Source organism: Cornus florida, unplaced genomic scaffold (genome assembly GCF_030987335.1).
Source record: "Cornus florida cultivar Cherokee Brave unplaced genomic scaffold, ASM3098733v1 CherokeeBrave_3.0.0_Hap2_Chr03, whole genome shotgun sequence".
Taxonomy (NCBI): Eukaryota; Viridiplantae; Streptophyta; class Magnoliopsida; order Cornales; family Cornaceae; genus Cornus; species Cornus florida.
Genome location: NW_026775573.1, coordinates 61,817,011 through 61,833,121, shown reverse-complemented (window position 1 = coordinate 61,833,121; position 16,111 = coordinate 61,817,011). Strand labels below are relative to the sequence as shown.

General features: G+C 35.7%; 1 protein-coding gene across 1 annotated transcript; it reads left to right on the top strand.

The window, feature by feature from the left end:
* Positions 1 to 3,728: 3,728 nt before the first annotated feature.
* On the top strand, positions 3,729 to 15,964 carry LOC132300651 (probable LRR receptor-like serine/threonine-protein kinase At2g16250). Its single transcript, XM_059797833.1, has 4 exons — positions 3,729 to 6,538; positions 9,464 to 9,592; positions 11,615 to 11,637; positions 14,870 to 15,964. The coding sequence occupies exons 1-4, from the start codon at positions 4,602 to 4,604 to the stop codon at positions 15,496 to 15,498; spliced, it is 2,718 nt and encodes a 905-aa protein (XP_059653816.1). The 5' UTR covers positions 3,729 to 4,601; the 3' UTR covers positions 15,499 to 15,964.
* Positions 15,965 to 16,111: the final 147 nt, after the last annotated feature.

Sequence of the window (16,111 nt, the reverse complement as noted above, 5' to 3'; positions counted from 1 at the left end):
GAACACTTATTATGAAACAGAGCGAGTATAATATTACATAATGGAATGATCGGTTTATAATCAAATATAGATTTTTTTAACTTTCTTTCAATAATAATAATAATAATAATTCATTGCACAACATAGTTAAACAAGTCATAATGCATCTAATTCATTGCTTAAAAAATTAGAATAAATTGTATAAAAAAAAAAAGACATTAAATTCTCCACTTGATTAATGCATCTAAGGCTGAACCTTTTCGGCCCACTTCTTAGGTGAATATAAATATAAATAAGATAGTCCTTAAATAAAGAGTAATTTATAAGAATTGACTGAAAAGGCAATAAATGATATGATTTCAGAACCAAATGCATTGATGATAGGAGCTAAAATTAGTTGAAGAGCAAATCAATTGTTATAATTTGGTATAATATGATGGCATAATAAGATTAAGAAAGATGTGTACCACTACTCTTTATGACAAATAATTATATGTATATGTGTGTGTGTGTGTGAAAGAAAGGATGATATTAATGCCAATTTGTCATACGGAGGGAAATGAATAATTAGAAATTCAAGTATTTAAATTTACTTTGAAACTAAGGGCAAATTTAATACCGTAAACACATGTAGAAATAATTCATACATAAAATTAATAAATCACTATATAAAATCATGTTCACTGTCACTGGGAAGTGAGGAATTTACTTCAGCGGGGGCGACATTATGATTATCGAAAAAAAATTTGCAATCACAAACACCACTTATGTGACAAAAGTCCTATGTTTTTTAGTATAAAGATGAATATTAGAATTTTTAATAATGAGAGGGTGTTATTTGCCCAAAAAATAAATTTTAGAGGTGTTTTATATATTTAACCCAAAAGAAAATGACACAAATATAGTGTAAAAAAGCACGTTCACTATACAACAATTACCTTTAAAGTCAGTGACTAAATTGTAGTTTTCCGTAATAAAAACATAATGTAACAATAAGACCAGACAGAGGCCCACATAATGAGGAGAGGAGCATATGTTTAGGACAGCTGCGTGCCCTGGTATACACAGTTGGAATACCACATAAAAATGTCCTTGTATTTTATGGTCCGTTTGGCACTTGAGAAATGCACATTGGGTCAAAATTAAAAAGATCGACGTTTTTTTAAGAATAATGTTACATAGGTCCTACCAATTAAAATTATATGGGTAAGATATGATGTCATGATGACATATATTATTTAATAACATCATGATGATGTTATCTTACACTTACATCAAATACTTACGTATGTCTAACTTTCAAACTACTTATTAATATTGTGTAGTACAAATATGTAAAGTGAAATGTTTAAAATTTGGATAAATAACACTACTAAGTCCGTTAAATTTTAAAAAAAAATTAGACAAATAAGGACTTAATTAGTATAATATATCAAAAAATCACATTTAAATAGTCATGTGTGTTACACATGCTTATATTAAGTACTAAATTTCCTAAACTGCCATTTTGGTCTCCCAACAAAATCCTTATACCATTTTACAAATAGACACATTATTTCGTTTTGGTTAGGGTACTTTAGTTATTTTACATTTATTTTGTCTTTCACTTTTTTTTTTCTTTTCCCAAATACATAAGGGCAATTTATTGTTTTAATTGCTTCACTAACAATAGACCCTTGTTCGCACAAAAAATAAAGATCAGAGACTTTTAAAAACCTATAAGGAGTTATATACATTATTTGCATATTATAAGAGTTTTTATCGCTTGCAACCCTTATACAAATAATGAGTTTTAACGATGACTATCAATAAATGAACTTTTTTTTTTTTTTTTTCCCGTTCACACGGTGGTGTTGAGTGTCTTACAATACTTCATAACTTATTACTAGGCACATGCAATCTCTCCGGACCAATTTCTTAGAAAATTTTGAGGTAATGACCCCTAAGGAATTCGAACTCTCTAATATGAAATGATTGACGTTTAAAATAGCTTGTACATGATCAGGGTCATTGAGGGAAGATTTAACTTGGTCATTAAGAATGCTTTCTTGGCATTATTCAAGTATAGAAAATACAGTTTCTTCTTCTTCATGAAGCAAACTTCTTCATGAAGCAAAGTAATGGATGAGTAAGAAACACTTTGCCCATCAAATCTTCGCTGGGACTTGGATGTTATTGAAAAGGTAGTGTAAATTTTGCTTCATATGGGTGTGGCCTACAATTTTCTTCTGCTTCTTTTTATTTATTATCTTTCTTATTTAACCCTAATGAAATTAACAAATTTCCATTGACAGTAGATGAAAATGACTAATATAGAATCTACCAAAACATTACTATGTTACCCTTTATTTGGATACAATTTAAGTAAAACATACTACTAATCCACCAAAACTTCATGCACCAATTCATACCATCATCACTATTACACCAACAACACTACACAACTACCTATAATTAATATCATTGTTACACCACCTCAATATGGACTTTAAAATCATGATTTTCACAATTTTTTTCCTTCTTTTCAATGTGATTCAAAATATTTGTCATTAAAGTTTAGTTAGCCCGATTCTCGAGAATTAAATGTAGATTCAAACATTGTTTGAGAAATGATTTTACTACGTAGAAGTTTAATGGACAAATGTTTTCACATTTCCCAATTATTTCAAAAAGTACTAAGGTTATTACATTTTAATTTTGATGAATAATATGCTATTTGTTTTATTAAAAATAAGTGAATAGTAGCCTACTACTTTGTATTTATATATTACTTGTGAAAAAAATTGTTCTCAAAATCATATTTTCACATTGGTAATGCAATTCTTATTCAAATTCTGATTCTTATATTCAAATTCATATTCTCATACTCACAATATGATTGCTTTTTCTCTTCTCTCCTTTGAAACAAGAAACCTTCTAATCATTGGTCCATTCTAGATTTATGGCTGGAAAGTAAATCATGTCTCACATATACGGTTCCTCAATACGTGCAGGGTTAAATCACGAACTTGCATAGTGGCGGGAATTTGAACCCAACTCTAGCTATTGAGTGCGGTTTGCCCAGATTTGGAGGTTCATTCTTTTAACCAGCTACGCTTTGACGGAAGAACAGCGTGACCGGTTTTATTGCATTAATAATAATTTGCTATTTTTTTCCCCCACCAATTGTTTACATGGTGGGAGTAAATTTAATAACCCTAACTAAAACTAGAGGATGCCCATAAAAAAATAAAAAATAAAAAATAGAAATAAAAATTCCAAAGAGTCCACGAGAGAGGCAACAAGTACAATTAAACCTACTTCATAAAGGGAAAACACCAGTGTTCCTTTTCCATTTTATTAATCTGTCCGTGTAAAACTACTACCTTCAAGAGGGTTCGCAGAAAGTTAGTGAATTTGACAGGAATTTCAATAGCTTTCCAGCTATAAAAATGTAAAAGGGGGACTTTTTAGTAATATCACTTTTATACAGTTGAGAGGCATAAATACACTGTTATACAGCAGTAGTTTCCTCCAACCACAAATATAATGTATACCTATATAATACTAGTAAATAAAAGTTGAACGAAAGGAAATGCCAAATTTACCCCTCCTCCTACTCAACATGTAGGATTGCTGTGTATGAGCTAGGGCCATTAATGTCATTTCACTTTTTCAAAATCCGAATGCAATGAGTAGAAAGTGAATATTTAAAGCGCTTAAAACTGTTTTTGAATCGCCAAATAGTATGATACACCTCCCCTCGTGGCCATGAAGGTTGAGAGACTGAGATGTATATATATATATATATATATTATAGAGAGAGAAAGAAAGAGATTCTAGAGAGAGAAAAATAGTAAATTAATGAAGTGGTTTTGAGCTTAGCTGGATTGGGCGGGATCTTCGGAGGTCAACACCACCGGACTTGGTTCCACCACTGTCAGACCTGAACCCCAGTGAGCAAGAGCCACTCGTCCAGACCAGACCAGACCAGACCCATAGGGCTCAGCCTTGGCTCGTCTCATTGAAAGCTGCTTTAAAAGCGCTTTTTCAAACTCCGGCAAAAGTAGTGGCGATTATATCAGAGTCTGTACCGGACCAGCCTTTTTTAGCTCACGAATGTCAAGCCTTTAAATATGTGTGTATAAAAGCCCTTTTTTTCTAGCTTTCTTTTTCCTTCTCGGAGCTGTGTTAGAGAGCGATACACAGTAGCTATTCTTGACCACTTTCTCTCTCTAGAAAGTAGGAGCAGTATTCACTTTCTCTCTCTACAACTCCAATTTTGACTAATTTTTAATTGTATCCTCACTTTCTCTCTCTTCCGTCAACCGAAGCAACTGAAAGAAGTAGAGAGAGAGAGAGAGTAGGTAGAGAGAGAGAGAGAAGGGGAGGTGATGGGGTGTGATTTTGTCTGAAGCAAGCGAAGATACAGTAAATCGAATCAGGGGCTTGTGATCGTTAAGGTAAGAGAGTTATAGTTGATTTTTTGTCTTTTTAGTGTGTGAAGATGCACATTTCTTTGTCAAGAACAAGAAATTCGGATACGCAATCGCAGTCGTGTTTGCACACACAAACGCGCGGTACATGAAGGATGATGAGAATGTGAAGATGCAAAGATTGAAGCATTGTTGTTTGTAATAGTCATGGTGGATCGTCGAAGCACAGTAGCTTTTTTGTGTATAATCTTCTTGCTGTTTCACTCTACATTCGAACAGTCTGTGCCATTGAGGTCTCAAACTGAGCGATTGGCTTTGATTCAACTGAGATCGTCGCTAGGGTTGAGAACCAGAGAGTGGCCGATAAAGGCTGACCCATGTTCCAACTGGAGAGGTGTTGAGTGCCAGAATGGTCGAGTCGTTGGGATCAACATTTCTGGGTTTAAGCGGACTCGAATTGGTAGGCAAAACCCCCAATTTGCTGTTGATGCCCTTGCCAATTTCACTCTCTTGACGTCGTTTAATGCTTCTCAGTTCTCGCTTCCTGGTTCAATTCCTGACTGGTTTGGTCAGAGGCTTGTTTCGCTCCAAGTGCTCGATCTTTGGTCTTGCTCAATCTCTGGTACTATTCCTTCTAGTCTTGGTAATTTAACTAATCTCACTACACTGCGTTTATCACACAATCGTCTTGCTGGGTTAATTCCTTCTAGTTTGGGTCAATTGTCCGGTCTTGCAGTTCTTGATCTCTCTCATAATTTACTCTCCGGACCCTTTCCTTCTTCTTTTGGCTCTCTGGGGAATCTCACTCGGCTTGACATGGCCGCGAATTACTTGTCTGCCACAATTCCTCCAGACATTGGGACTTTGTCCAAGCTTCAATACTTGAATCTTTCTGGTAATAGTTTCTCTTCTGCCATACCCGCACTACTCGGTAACCTTTCGAGTTTGGTTGAGCTTGATCTTAGCATCAATTCTTTGTCCGGGTCAGTGCCCTCGGAGTTGAGAGGGTTAAGGAATTTGCAGAATTTGGTAATTGGGAACAATTCACTTGTGGGTTCTTTGCCGAGTAACTTGTTTCCTGTTCTAACCAAGTTGCAGTTTATTGATCTGAGTCACAATGATTTCACTGGGGATCTTCCTGGCATATTGTGGTCAATGCCTGAGTTGGGTTTTCTTGACGCCTCCGGCAATAACTTCACTGGTACTCTGCCCAACTTTAGTGTGAATGCGAATGCCACTAAAGTAGTATTTAACCTTTCTCAGAATATGTTTTATGGAAATCTTACATCCATACTTGGGGGGTTCAGTAGTATTGATCTGTCTGGCAATTATTTTCAAGGCAAGGTTCCGAATTATGCTCGTAGAAATACCACATTTCTTGGTAGAAATTGCCTTCAACAAGTGTCAAGACAGAGGACTGTGGCAGAATGTGCATCATTCTATTCTGAGAGGGGTCTGACTTTTGATAACTTTGGATTCCCAAATGCCTCCCAACCTTCTGCACCTAAACCTGCGAAAGACAATAATAATAGAAGATGGATCATATTGGCAGCAGTTTTGGGGGGTCTTGGGCTTATTGCAATTCTGGCGATCTTGATTGTATGCACCCGTAAAAGGGGTGTAGCAAATCAAAGAGGGAATGGTGTGGGGCCTGTTCCTACTGATGGAACTCCACAAGTTCCCGGAGTGCCTTTGAACTTTTCGAGCCTAGGGGAAGCATTCTCATATCAGCAGATTCTCCAAGCTGCAGGTGATTTCAATGATGTAGACCTTATCAAACAGGGCCATTCTGGTGATCTCTTCCGAGGTTTCTTGGAAGGTGGGATCCCAGTAGTCATCAAAAGAATTGACTTGCGCTCTTTCAAGAAGGAAGCTTACATGCTAGAGTTGGATTTTTTCAGCAAGGTTTCTCATGTTAGATTGGTCCCATTCCTGGGACATTGCCTGGATAACGAGAATGAGAAGTTTTTGGTTTACAGATATATGACAAATGGTGACTTGTCAAGTTCTTTATTCAGGAAAACGAATTCGGAGGATGAAGGTTTACAGTCATTAGATTGGATAACGAGGCTGAAAATTGCGATAGGAGCTGCAGAGGCTTTGTCTTATCTACATCATGAATGTACTCCACCTCTTGTGCACAGGTATTCTGGATTTGCTTATGCTTCTTTCCTCTTCTTTCTTGCTGATGTTCTATTATCTATATGACCAGTGTTACTTCCAGCACAAATCGATTGTTCATGTTAACTTTTAGATCTTCAAATATGAGAGTGCATTATTTATTTTGTTATTTGTCATAATTGCAAATTACTTTATGACTCACTCACTTTATTAAACTGCTTAAATGTAAGACAATCAGAACTTCTTACTTTAGAATATATCTTATCAGCATCATTTAGGAAAAAAAATATATCTCATCAGCATCCAATTTTAATTCTTAGTTTCCTATGTAGCAAGTACCCTTTTCAACTATGACCGTGGTGGACTCCATCTTGACGCAACACTCCTTAGACGTGCGTAGGCATGTAATGGACATGCAGCTCAAGTAACTTTTGACCTCATACATGGGCTGACAGTTGTCAAGCACTCTGTCTGGACACTAATTGGCATTGGATATGGATATAGTTCTAAGATGCATATGGACATGGAGCTTGATTTTTTTTGCCATGGTATCAGGCAATAATCTCAAATTATCAACATTTATGTCAAGTTATATAATTCCTATATAATCAAAAAAATCAAACTATATAATTCCTTTTTTCTGTATCCTCATCATATCCATGTCTTACTTTTCAATGATTTATCTTATTGGAATATCCTTCACCAGTTGCATCCATTTCTGTGTCCGTATTAATGCTCCATAGTTAATTACACTTGAAATACGTCTTTCATTTGTTGAAATCATTTTTCCAGCTAGCGTTCCTTGATAAGAGTTTGTTGTAAAGATGCTATTCAACTCAACACCTCTGCTTTCGGGAAAAAGAGCACATGGTTATATTGTTATGTCTGAAACACGTATTTTGATATTATACCAGCTGAACTGAGTTAAACAACATAGAAAGCTGATTTTCTGGATGAGAATACTGTAACATCTCTAGCAGTTGTGTCAGTTTTAGCTAAATATGTGGCACTAGACTCTGCTGCTAAGATTTTCTTCTTTTAAACATGAATTTATGAGGGTGGATGGATCTACTATAGTACCGATATTTTTAAACGGTCTGATTTGTATAGATGGGATGAAATTCAATTAATCTATTCTGAGGTTGGATATCTCAGTAAATAAGCTTTAGCCTTCTTTCATTTTAATAATATTAACCTCTCACATGAAAAAAATTACATTTATATTAACAGTTTTTATTTTTCCCCATAGAAAGAGTTTGCAATTATGTTTCAGTCACTATCTTTCTGGAGCCTAGTTGATAATATCAAACTGAGCAATGGTAGCCTTTTAATTTAGATTTTTTCCTTTTCCTTCTGGTCAGAATTAAAGATCAAGGGTCCCTTCTGGGACTCATTTATACTTTTTTCCATATCCCTTCAATAAAAAATGCAAAACCCAGGGATCAACTGGTCAAAGTGCTGGGCTGAAACAACAATGCAAAACCTAGGGGCCTGAGTTTGGTTTAATTTGGTTGGATCTAGGCTTGGAAAAAATTAAATGGCTTCTTTAATGTTTGAGATTAATATAATTGTTTGTAAAGCTAAAAATAATTACATTATAAAAACTCAAATTGTTTATGATTTTAAATTAAAATCAATTAACATGTTAACTTCATAATTTCTCTAAGTATAAGTTATTTTTAGCAGTACTTATAAAAACTCAAAAAACACTTTTATAAAGGATGAAATATTTAGCAACAGTTCATACTTTCTTGTCAGTAATTATTTAAAAAAAAAAAAAAAAAAAACTGTGATTTCTTACTTTAAAAATACTTATAGAAGTAACAAAGTTACTTTTATTGTACCTAAAAAATGAAAAACAATTTATATATGTTTTAAAGATTTTAGGCCTTAAAATTGAGTCATTCTAACGCCCTTTGGCCCATGTCGGGCCCACGGGCATCAACAGGGAAGGCTTATGCCTAGTCCTTTGGCTTTGGGGAGGGTTGTGGTGTAAGGCTGGTCTAGGCCTTCCTTTAGCCTTTGCCAGTCAGCCCAATTCTTTTGGACGAAGCTTGGTTGATCTGCTTACCCTCTGGCTAGTTTTGCACCCCTAATAGCATTTGTGGCATTGCGATTGGATACGTAAATCTCACTTTTAATTTATTTGGTAGCACAGAATTGCACTTTTGGTGGTAAAAGTTTAGCTTAGTAGAGATTTTAGCCAAAACTCATATTTAGTGCTTTCTGAATTGTGTTTGCAAGTAGATGCAAAATTTGTGAAATGAGTCTGTTGATATTAAGGAATATATTTGAGAAAAGTGCTTTAGATACTGCATCCCCAAAAACCATTTGATTTTCCACAGGTAACACTTCTATGACAGCTCTACATGAAAATGTGTTTCATTAGAAGTTACAACCCAACCAAATAGGCAGTAACTAGGCTACATGTTTTGGTAGATCATTTTTGCTGCTGTGTTGATTGGGATCGAGTTAAAAGTAGATCGTTTTTTGGGTAGACTACAGGTTTATAAAGGTAACCTTGAGATAAGATATATGTGCATCTACTAATCATTTGCTCATTGTTAAGACATGATATACGTGATACACTTAATCAATTGCTGCCTTGCATAAAATTTGATTGAATTATGACGCCATAGAGAATTTATTTACAATGCCGGATTTCTACTGAATTAAGTTTGTCGTGACCTCTCCTTATTGGACTTTTAACAATGTTCTTTTTCAACTTGATGAAATCTTCACTAGTTTGTGAGATGGGTAGGTTTGGATTGTTTTGTTTCTTTATAGGACTGTATAGCTTGCATATGTACATTTTGTGTTACTTGTGTAAATTGGTTGTGCCTCTTTTGATGTCTTATGGTGAATTTTAAACCCTTCGCTTCAAAAAGGTAAAAAGAAAGAAATTTATATCTTGTGGTAGTAATGCATACTTCTTTTGGTCATTCTAGAGATGTTCAAGCAAGCAGTATCCTTCTTGATGATAAGTATGAAGTGCGACTAGGAAGCTTGAGTGAGATCTGTGCTCAAGAAGGGGACACTCATCAAAACATGATTACCAGGTTCCTGCGGCTGCCACAGTGAGTATCCTATCAATCTATGTACATGTTAGAAAATTTCCTTTCAGACTTTGGGAAATCCTTTTAATTTCTGTTTTTTTAAATTAATAATTTAGAAATCAAGTTATTGTTATTTATTTCCTAATTAAATCAAGTTATTATTGCTTGATGGTAAAGGTTCATTTATATAAATATTGAATTACATGCTCTATAGATATTGTTTATTTTTCTGCAAGTTTCAACTCTGAATTATATGACAATTTAGTACCCATTGTGGGCAGGACTTCTTCAATTGATGGATTAGGAGTTTGGGAGTGCAGTCTTGATATGTTCAATAATCTAAAAATAATTGAATATATTTATTTGTACATGTTAGTATGTGAGAATAAACTTTTAGTTAATCCGGTGAGTTGAAGTGGTTATAGCATCAGAAACTTAGAACGAAGCAGGAAGATGATTACTTAAGTGCATAAAGAGAGCTACCTGAATTTTTTCAGAAAACACATGAGTTTTCGTTTGACGTGTCCATCCACAGAAACTGAGCTTGCCTTGTGTTTTCGAGTAGAGAAAGAATTGAATTTATTCACTGAGAGCTAAATTCTCTGTGCTTCTATACAATATACACCAAAATGTGAGTCTTCTAAAGTGAAAGAAGGCTGGTCATCGTTGCCGAGTAGAGTGCAGAGGATGCACATCAATAGTTTTGAATATGGTCGGATGAAGTGAAGTGGGAATTGTTGAGAAAATCAGTAGAAGGCAAAAAACTAGTTTTATTACTTTAGAAACTATGAGCTTGGGGAATATGTGACTCATACAAAGGGTAGATTAGTTCTGGTTATTGGGAGATGCCAATAGTGTGCTTCTGAATTGTGATTTCGGTGTAGGGATGGCAAATTCCCCATTCCCGCCGGGGCCCCGCCCCGCCCCGCCCCGTTTATAGCGGGGATGTAGATCCTTTTAGCTAAATGGGGATGGGGATGGGGCCAATGTATGAATCCCCGCCGGGGCCGGGGTCGGGGGCGGGGATGGGGTAAACCCGCTCTGCCCCGCCCCGATTAAGTGTGAAGTTACTAATATACCCTTACATATAATAATTTATTACTAAATTAAATTTATTATATATATAAAAATAAGAAAAAATATGTTTTTTTTTAATAAAAAAAAATTATGAGGCCGGGGCCGGGGCGGGGCGGGGATGGGGATAAGGTGACGGGGGTGGTGGCAGGTATGGGGATTCTGGCAAAATTTTAAGCAGGGATGGGGACGGGGATGGGGAATGAAAAATGCATTGGGAATGGGGATGAGGAATGGAATCCCCGCCCCACCCCGCCCCGTTGCCATCCCTATTTCGGTGTCACAAATGTCACTTTAAAATCATGCTTTCCACTTCTTCTACGTACTTAGATTTTCTGTGCAAAGAAAAAGATGGCTTGAACCAACAGGCCTGTGGCCTAGCGGTACAAGGCTCCTACTTCCCAAAGGGAGGTCAGGGGTTCGAACCTCAGTGGAGGCAGTGTGTGTGAGTCCCAACTAGGGAAAAAAAAAAAAAAAGATGGCTTGATATTAGGCTCCGAACATTTTTTTCAGCGCCAATGGTGCATTTAATGTAAGCAATACCAGATTTAGAGTCGGTCTTTATTTGCTTTCTCTGGTATGAACTTATGGTAGATATGAACTAAATTCAGGATGGGGCTGGGTTATTTACCAATTGAGATGCATTTATCTATTTAGTGGATTTCACAGTATCAATTTGAGGCAATGATTTTAGGTTATGCATACATGTTAATGGAACTGAACATTGAAGCTTGGTCAGACATGGGTTTGATATTCTCAAAGCTGACGCAATAACCAGTATACTGAATTATATATGCCTGTTGCTTTTGTGAACATCTTTCTATATCTCGTATTTAATAATTCAAATCCTATAAACTGTTTTTTTAGAAAAAAACAGGAATAGAACCATTTCTTGAAGTCACTTCTTTATTGTGTATTTCTATTACGCATTTGAGACTGTAATAAAATTTTCCTCTGGGTTATTTGCAGGACATCTGAACAAGGCGCTTCTGGTATGTCCAATTCAGTTATTTTTTAAATTCCACATTGATTTTTGTTTCTCTAATGCTTGTATATTGAGCTATTCGAGCTTTAGCGATGAAATTTTGTTTTTAAGGTTCACTTATTGGACCTCATATATCCTATCATTCTTTGTACAGCAATTTAGCCCTTGATGTCATTTAAGCATTAAACTTGAATAGTAATTAGCGCAAAACTCAATATAAGTATTCCTTCACGAGAGAAGCAGTCCTTTGTTTATAAAATCCAGTATTATGTGATCATTACTGGACTCATTGAATGACTCTACAGTGCATCCTAATTTATTTACTGAAATTTCTTGCTACCTCTTTAATGATTCTAATATTATTGGTAAAAAGATGGGATTATCCTTTGAAATAGTGGGTAGTGTAGCAGGGGAGAAACTCCTGTCACATTTATTAATTAAGTTGCTTATAGGGCAATATAAATTCTATAAATGTCGACCTTGTCACTGTTAGAGCAAAGAACCACCTCTTCAAAAATGACCAAGAAATACACTGCTATTGTAAGGAAGGACTCAAGAAGTTGGATCTTATGATGTTTTTACTATTTACTGTGCAAGCTTTGCCTTCACATGAAAAGTGGCATGGCTGTTGTGGGGCTGGATAGGACAGAAGATATATGCCGAGGATCATCTTCAAAAAATTGATTCTTTTTCTTTAATATTATTATTTTTCAAGGCCAAAGTGATAATTAATAATAATGATATGTTTTAATTATAATTTATAATATTTATCTTCCGAATCATGTTTTTTTATTTATTTATGACCAACCCATCCTCAGTCTCCCATAAATTTGATAGATTCCTAATTTTTGTTTGAAAAATTCCTAAAAGTGTTTGCCGAGTGAGTGAGATGAAAAAGAGTGTTTACATTCCCTATTAGAGAGCTTAAAGTATGAACTTCCGACTGGTTGGAGTATCGGAACAATTTGATTAAGCCCTTGACAAATGTTCACTTTCGTGATTCATTTCTCTCTTAGGGGTTGTGCACAATTTTTAGGATAAAAATCCTCTTTGGTAGGGTTGCAATCCAAAAAAAGAAGTGATTCTTGTTATCTAAATATCCATTAAGGAAAATGGTAAATATAATAACATTTCTGCAGTTAAACTTGGAAGTTAGCAAACTATTAACTCGGCCTTTGGCTAGCTTATACGTTTGTCAGATTTTCTTAATTTACTAACGGAGGTAAAACAGTATTATTAAAGGGAGGAGATATTTGCACTCCCCTTTTCTACCATTGCACTCCAATCATAAAGGAAATGACACTTCTAACCCTAAATTTATAAATAAATAATTCTTTTTTCTCAAATACCACAAGTACCCTTTCAGTTATGTTATGGAAAGATCTTTTTGTCTCCCTCTCTCTTTCCAAGTAACGTCCCAATTGATATTGCTACTAGTGTTATCAAATGCCCAAGGCGCTAGAGGTTCTCTGGAGCCTAGGCGCAAGGCGAGGAGCGCGCCTAAGTGAAGTGAGGCACACAATGGAAAAATTAAATTACTATTAAAGAATTCAAATTCCATATTAAAGGCGCAAATGTTGTCAAAGGCGCACCTAGGCACACAACAGGCACTAGTCTTGCGCTTGTATGAGCCTGGAGCCTAGGCGCACCTTTAACAACATTGATTCCTACTAGATATAAGCCAGGATCCAGGATTCAAAGAAGACTGGAAAATTAATAGAACATGTTTATTTATCTGTATACTGAAATGATACTAGAAGCAGTATTCTATTATACATCAAATCTACATGGTGAAAGATTTTCTATCTTCATTCAATTTGGATGTTGTAAAAGAAGAAAGAACTATAATAGGTACCAAAATGACGTAGAAAAGGAAGTTACAATTAATAAATAGTTGGAAACAGCTCCTAGTCTCCGATCAAGCTTTCCAAGACTAATTTGATGCGTACAAGGATTTGTAGGCGGAGAGTGATAGATGAAGGGTATAGAAGCGAAGAGAGAGAGGGTGAAGTGAACGTTGTTGGTTTGCATATGAAGTTTGGATGGCATAGAAGTGCCCAAGAGAGAAATGCTGGTGCCATTGCCATTGCATTGAAGCGGCATGTCAACGTCGCTCTCCTTTTTGCTTCTCCTCTCTTATTAGAGTCTCACACGCGCTATCTCACCATCTTTTGTCTCCAATAATACTTGCCTTTTTCTCTTCTTTTGCTTTGAATAGTTGCAACTGAATTTAACGTTGATCCATCATCCTAATAATTTCAGTTGAATAAATTCTCTTTTTGTCGAGGGAAAAAAAATACTAGCGAAAGTAAAGAAGGTAAAAAAAAAAAAAAAGGTTCATAGTGAAAAGGTTAGTTATGGTATTATAAAATAAGGGATGATGTATTAATGAGCTTTTAGGGACCTTCTTGTCATTTGCTTTAAAGGAAAAAGAAAAGTGAGTGCAATTGTAGAAAAGGGAAATACGAATATCGCCTCCTTTATTAAAAACATTATATATTGAATCAAGTCGGGTTGTCAATTTATTTTTTCTTCACCAACTTATTTATTGATAAAGTTTTTGGACTAGAGCAAACTTCGTGAAGAATATTTTGTAGATAAAAAGATTGTAGACTTGAGGCAAAGTACCATAAAATTTGTAGTATTTTTTTAACCTGTATTTGTGGTGTTATTTTACTCTTTCTTTTTTTCTTTTTGTTTTACTTTTTTAGTTTTTTCTTCCTATTCCTACTTATGCATCATTTGCCTGCAACCTAACAATTGAGTTGCTCACAGATGTTTGAACAGTCGTCATTATTTGAATAGAGCTAATGAAATATGAGTGTTAACACTTTGATTATCTCAAGTTTTAGCTGTTATGCTTATGATAGTTTTCGTAGTTAACTATGCTTGTAGCTATGCCTATACTGTTTTTTTTCTTATATTTGTGACGTGCAATTGGAGATACGTTAGAATAAATGGATCAGAACCTTGAATTATGATTCAGGGGAAGAAAAAAAAAAAACCCTTGAATTATGGAGTAATAAAATTTTTGGACTTTGGCTTCTGCACTTGTGTTATTCATGTTGCTCAAACCTCGCGTGGTGGCCTATTTAATTGTGTTAATGATTGTGAATTATTTGAGATGATTATATGCTTGATTAATTCAGGATAGGCCTAGAAGTTCATGGTGGAAAGTGCTAAAATATACTAAGAATATTGAATAGAAAACTTATCTTTTTTTCTTCCGACATGACCAGGTTCACCTACAGCAACTTGTGCTTATGATGTTTACTGCTTTGGAAAGGTGTTGCTCGAGCTGGTAACAGGCAGGCTGGGCATCAGCGCATCCAGTGATGCTGCCATGAAGGATATGTTAGAAGGGATTTTACCTTACATCAGCATATATGACAAGGAACTTGTTATGAATATTTTGGACCGGTCTCTAATCATAGATGACGATTTGTTAGAGGAAGTATGGGCCATGGCAATTGTTGCCAGGTCTTGCCTCAATCCCAAGCCTTCAAGGAGGCCCCTTATGAGATATATCCTTAAAGCTTTGGAAAATCCTTTGAAGGTAGTAAGAGAAGAACATGCTAGCTCCGCCAGGCTTAGAACTACTTCCTCCAGAGGATCTTGGAATGCTGCTTTATTTGGTAGCTGGCGTCATAGCTCATCAGATGTGGTGGCCATTCCAGCTGCCCCCACCAACGTGATGGAAGGAGGTAGTAGCTTGAAACAGTCGAGAACCACGGGTTCTCAGGAAAGTGGTCAAAATGGTGGAGGTGGTGGTGATCATTCATCCTCAACAACGAGACGACAGTCGAAGGAGATGTTCCCCGAACCATCCGATGTGCAAGATGTAGTAGAGAGACCGAATTCGGACTAGTAAACATGTATGACAGTTCTTGATTCTTTGTCAATAAGTGCAGCAGGCTCCCTATTTGATTGCCTTGCTTTGTTGGTACCCTGGTACTCCATTTTTGGGGGTTTTGAGGTTGTAAGACATTTTGTTCTTATATTTGGGGTCTTAAAAAGGTGCAAAGTGAAGGAAAATCTATACAGAATTTTGAAGATCATTGTTTCTCAGCACAACGAATTCTGATTGTTTATGGTAATGTGAGAGAGAGAGAGAGACCTTGTGGGGAGAAGAGGGTTGGGGGGTGCCATGTTTTTTGGTCCTTTCTTATTTGTATGAGGGCTTGTTTATTGTTGGAACAAGTTACAAATTTTTATGTGTAACTGGTCTTTGTTTCATGTCCATTTTTGGAATGTAAATTGTAATGAGTTCAGCTTCTTTCGATTTATGGGGGAAAAACACAAGAAAGATGATCATATTGTTTTCCTTTCTTCTATTTTTTTTTTTTTCAATTAATGAATTATTTTTAATTGCTTAAAATTGATATGAATGTGTTGTCCTTGATAACTATGGCGAGACCTCAACAAGTTAAATGCTGTGTGTCGTTTCAGGTAACATGTGAGCCCAGCTTTGCTCGTTGTGT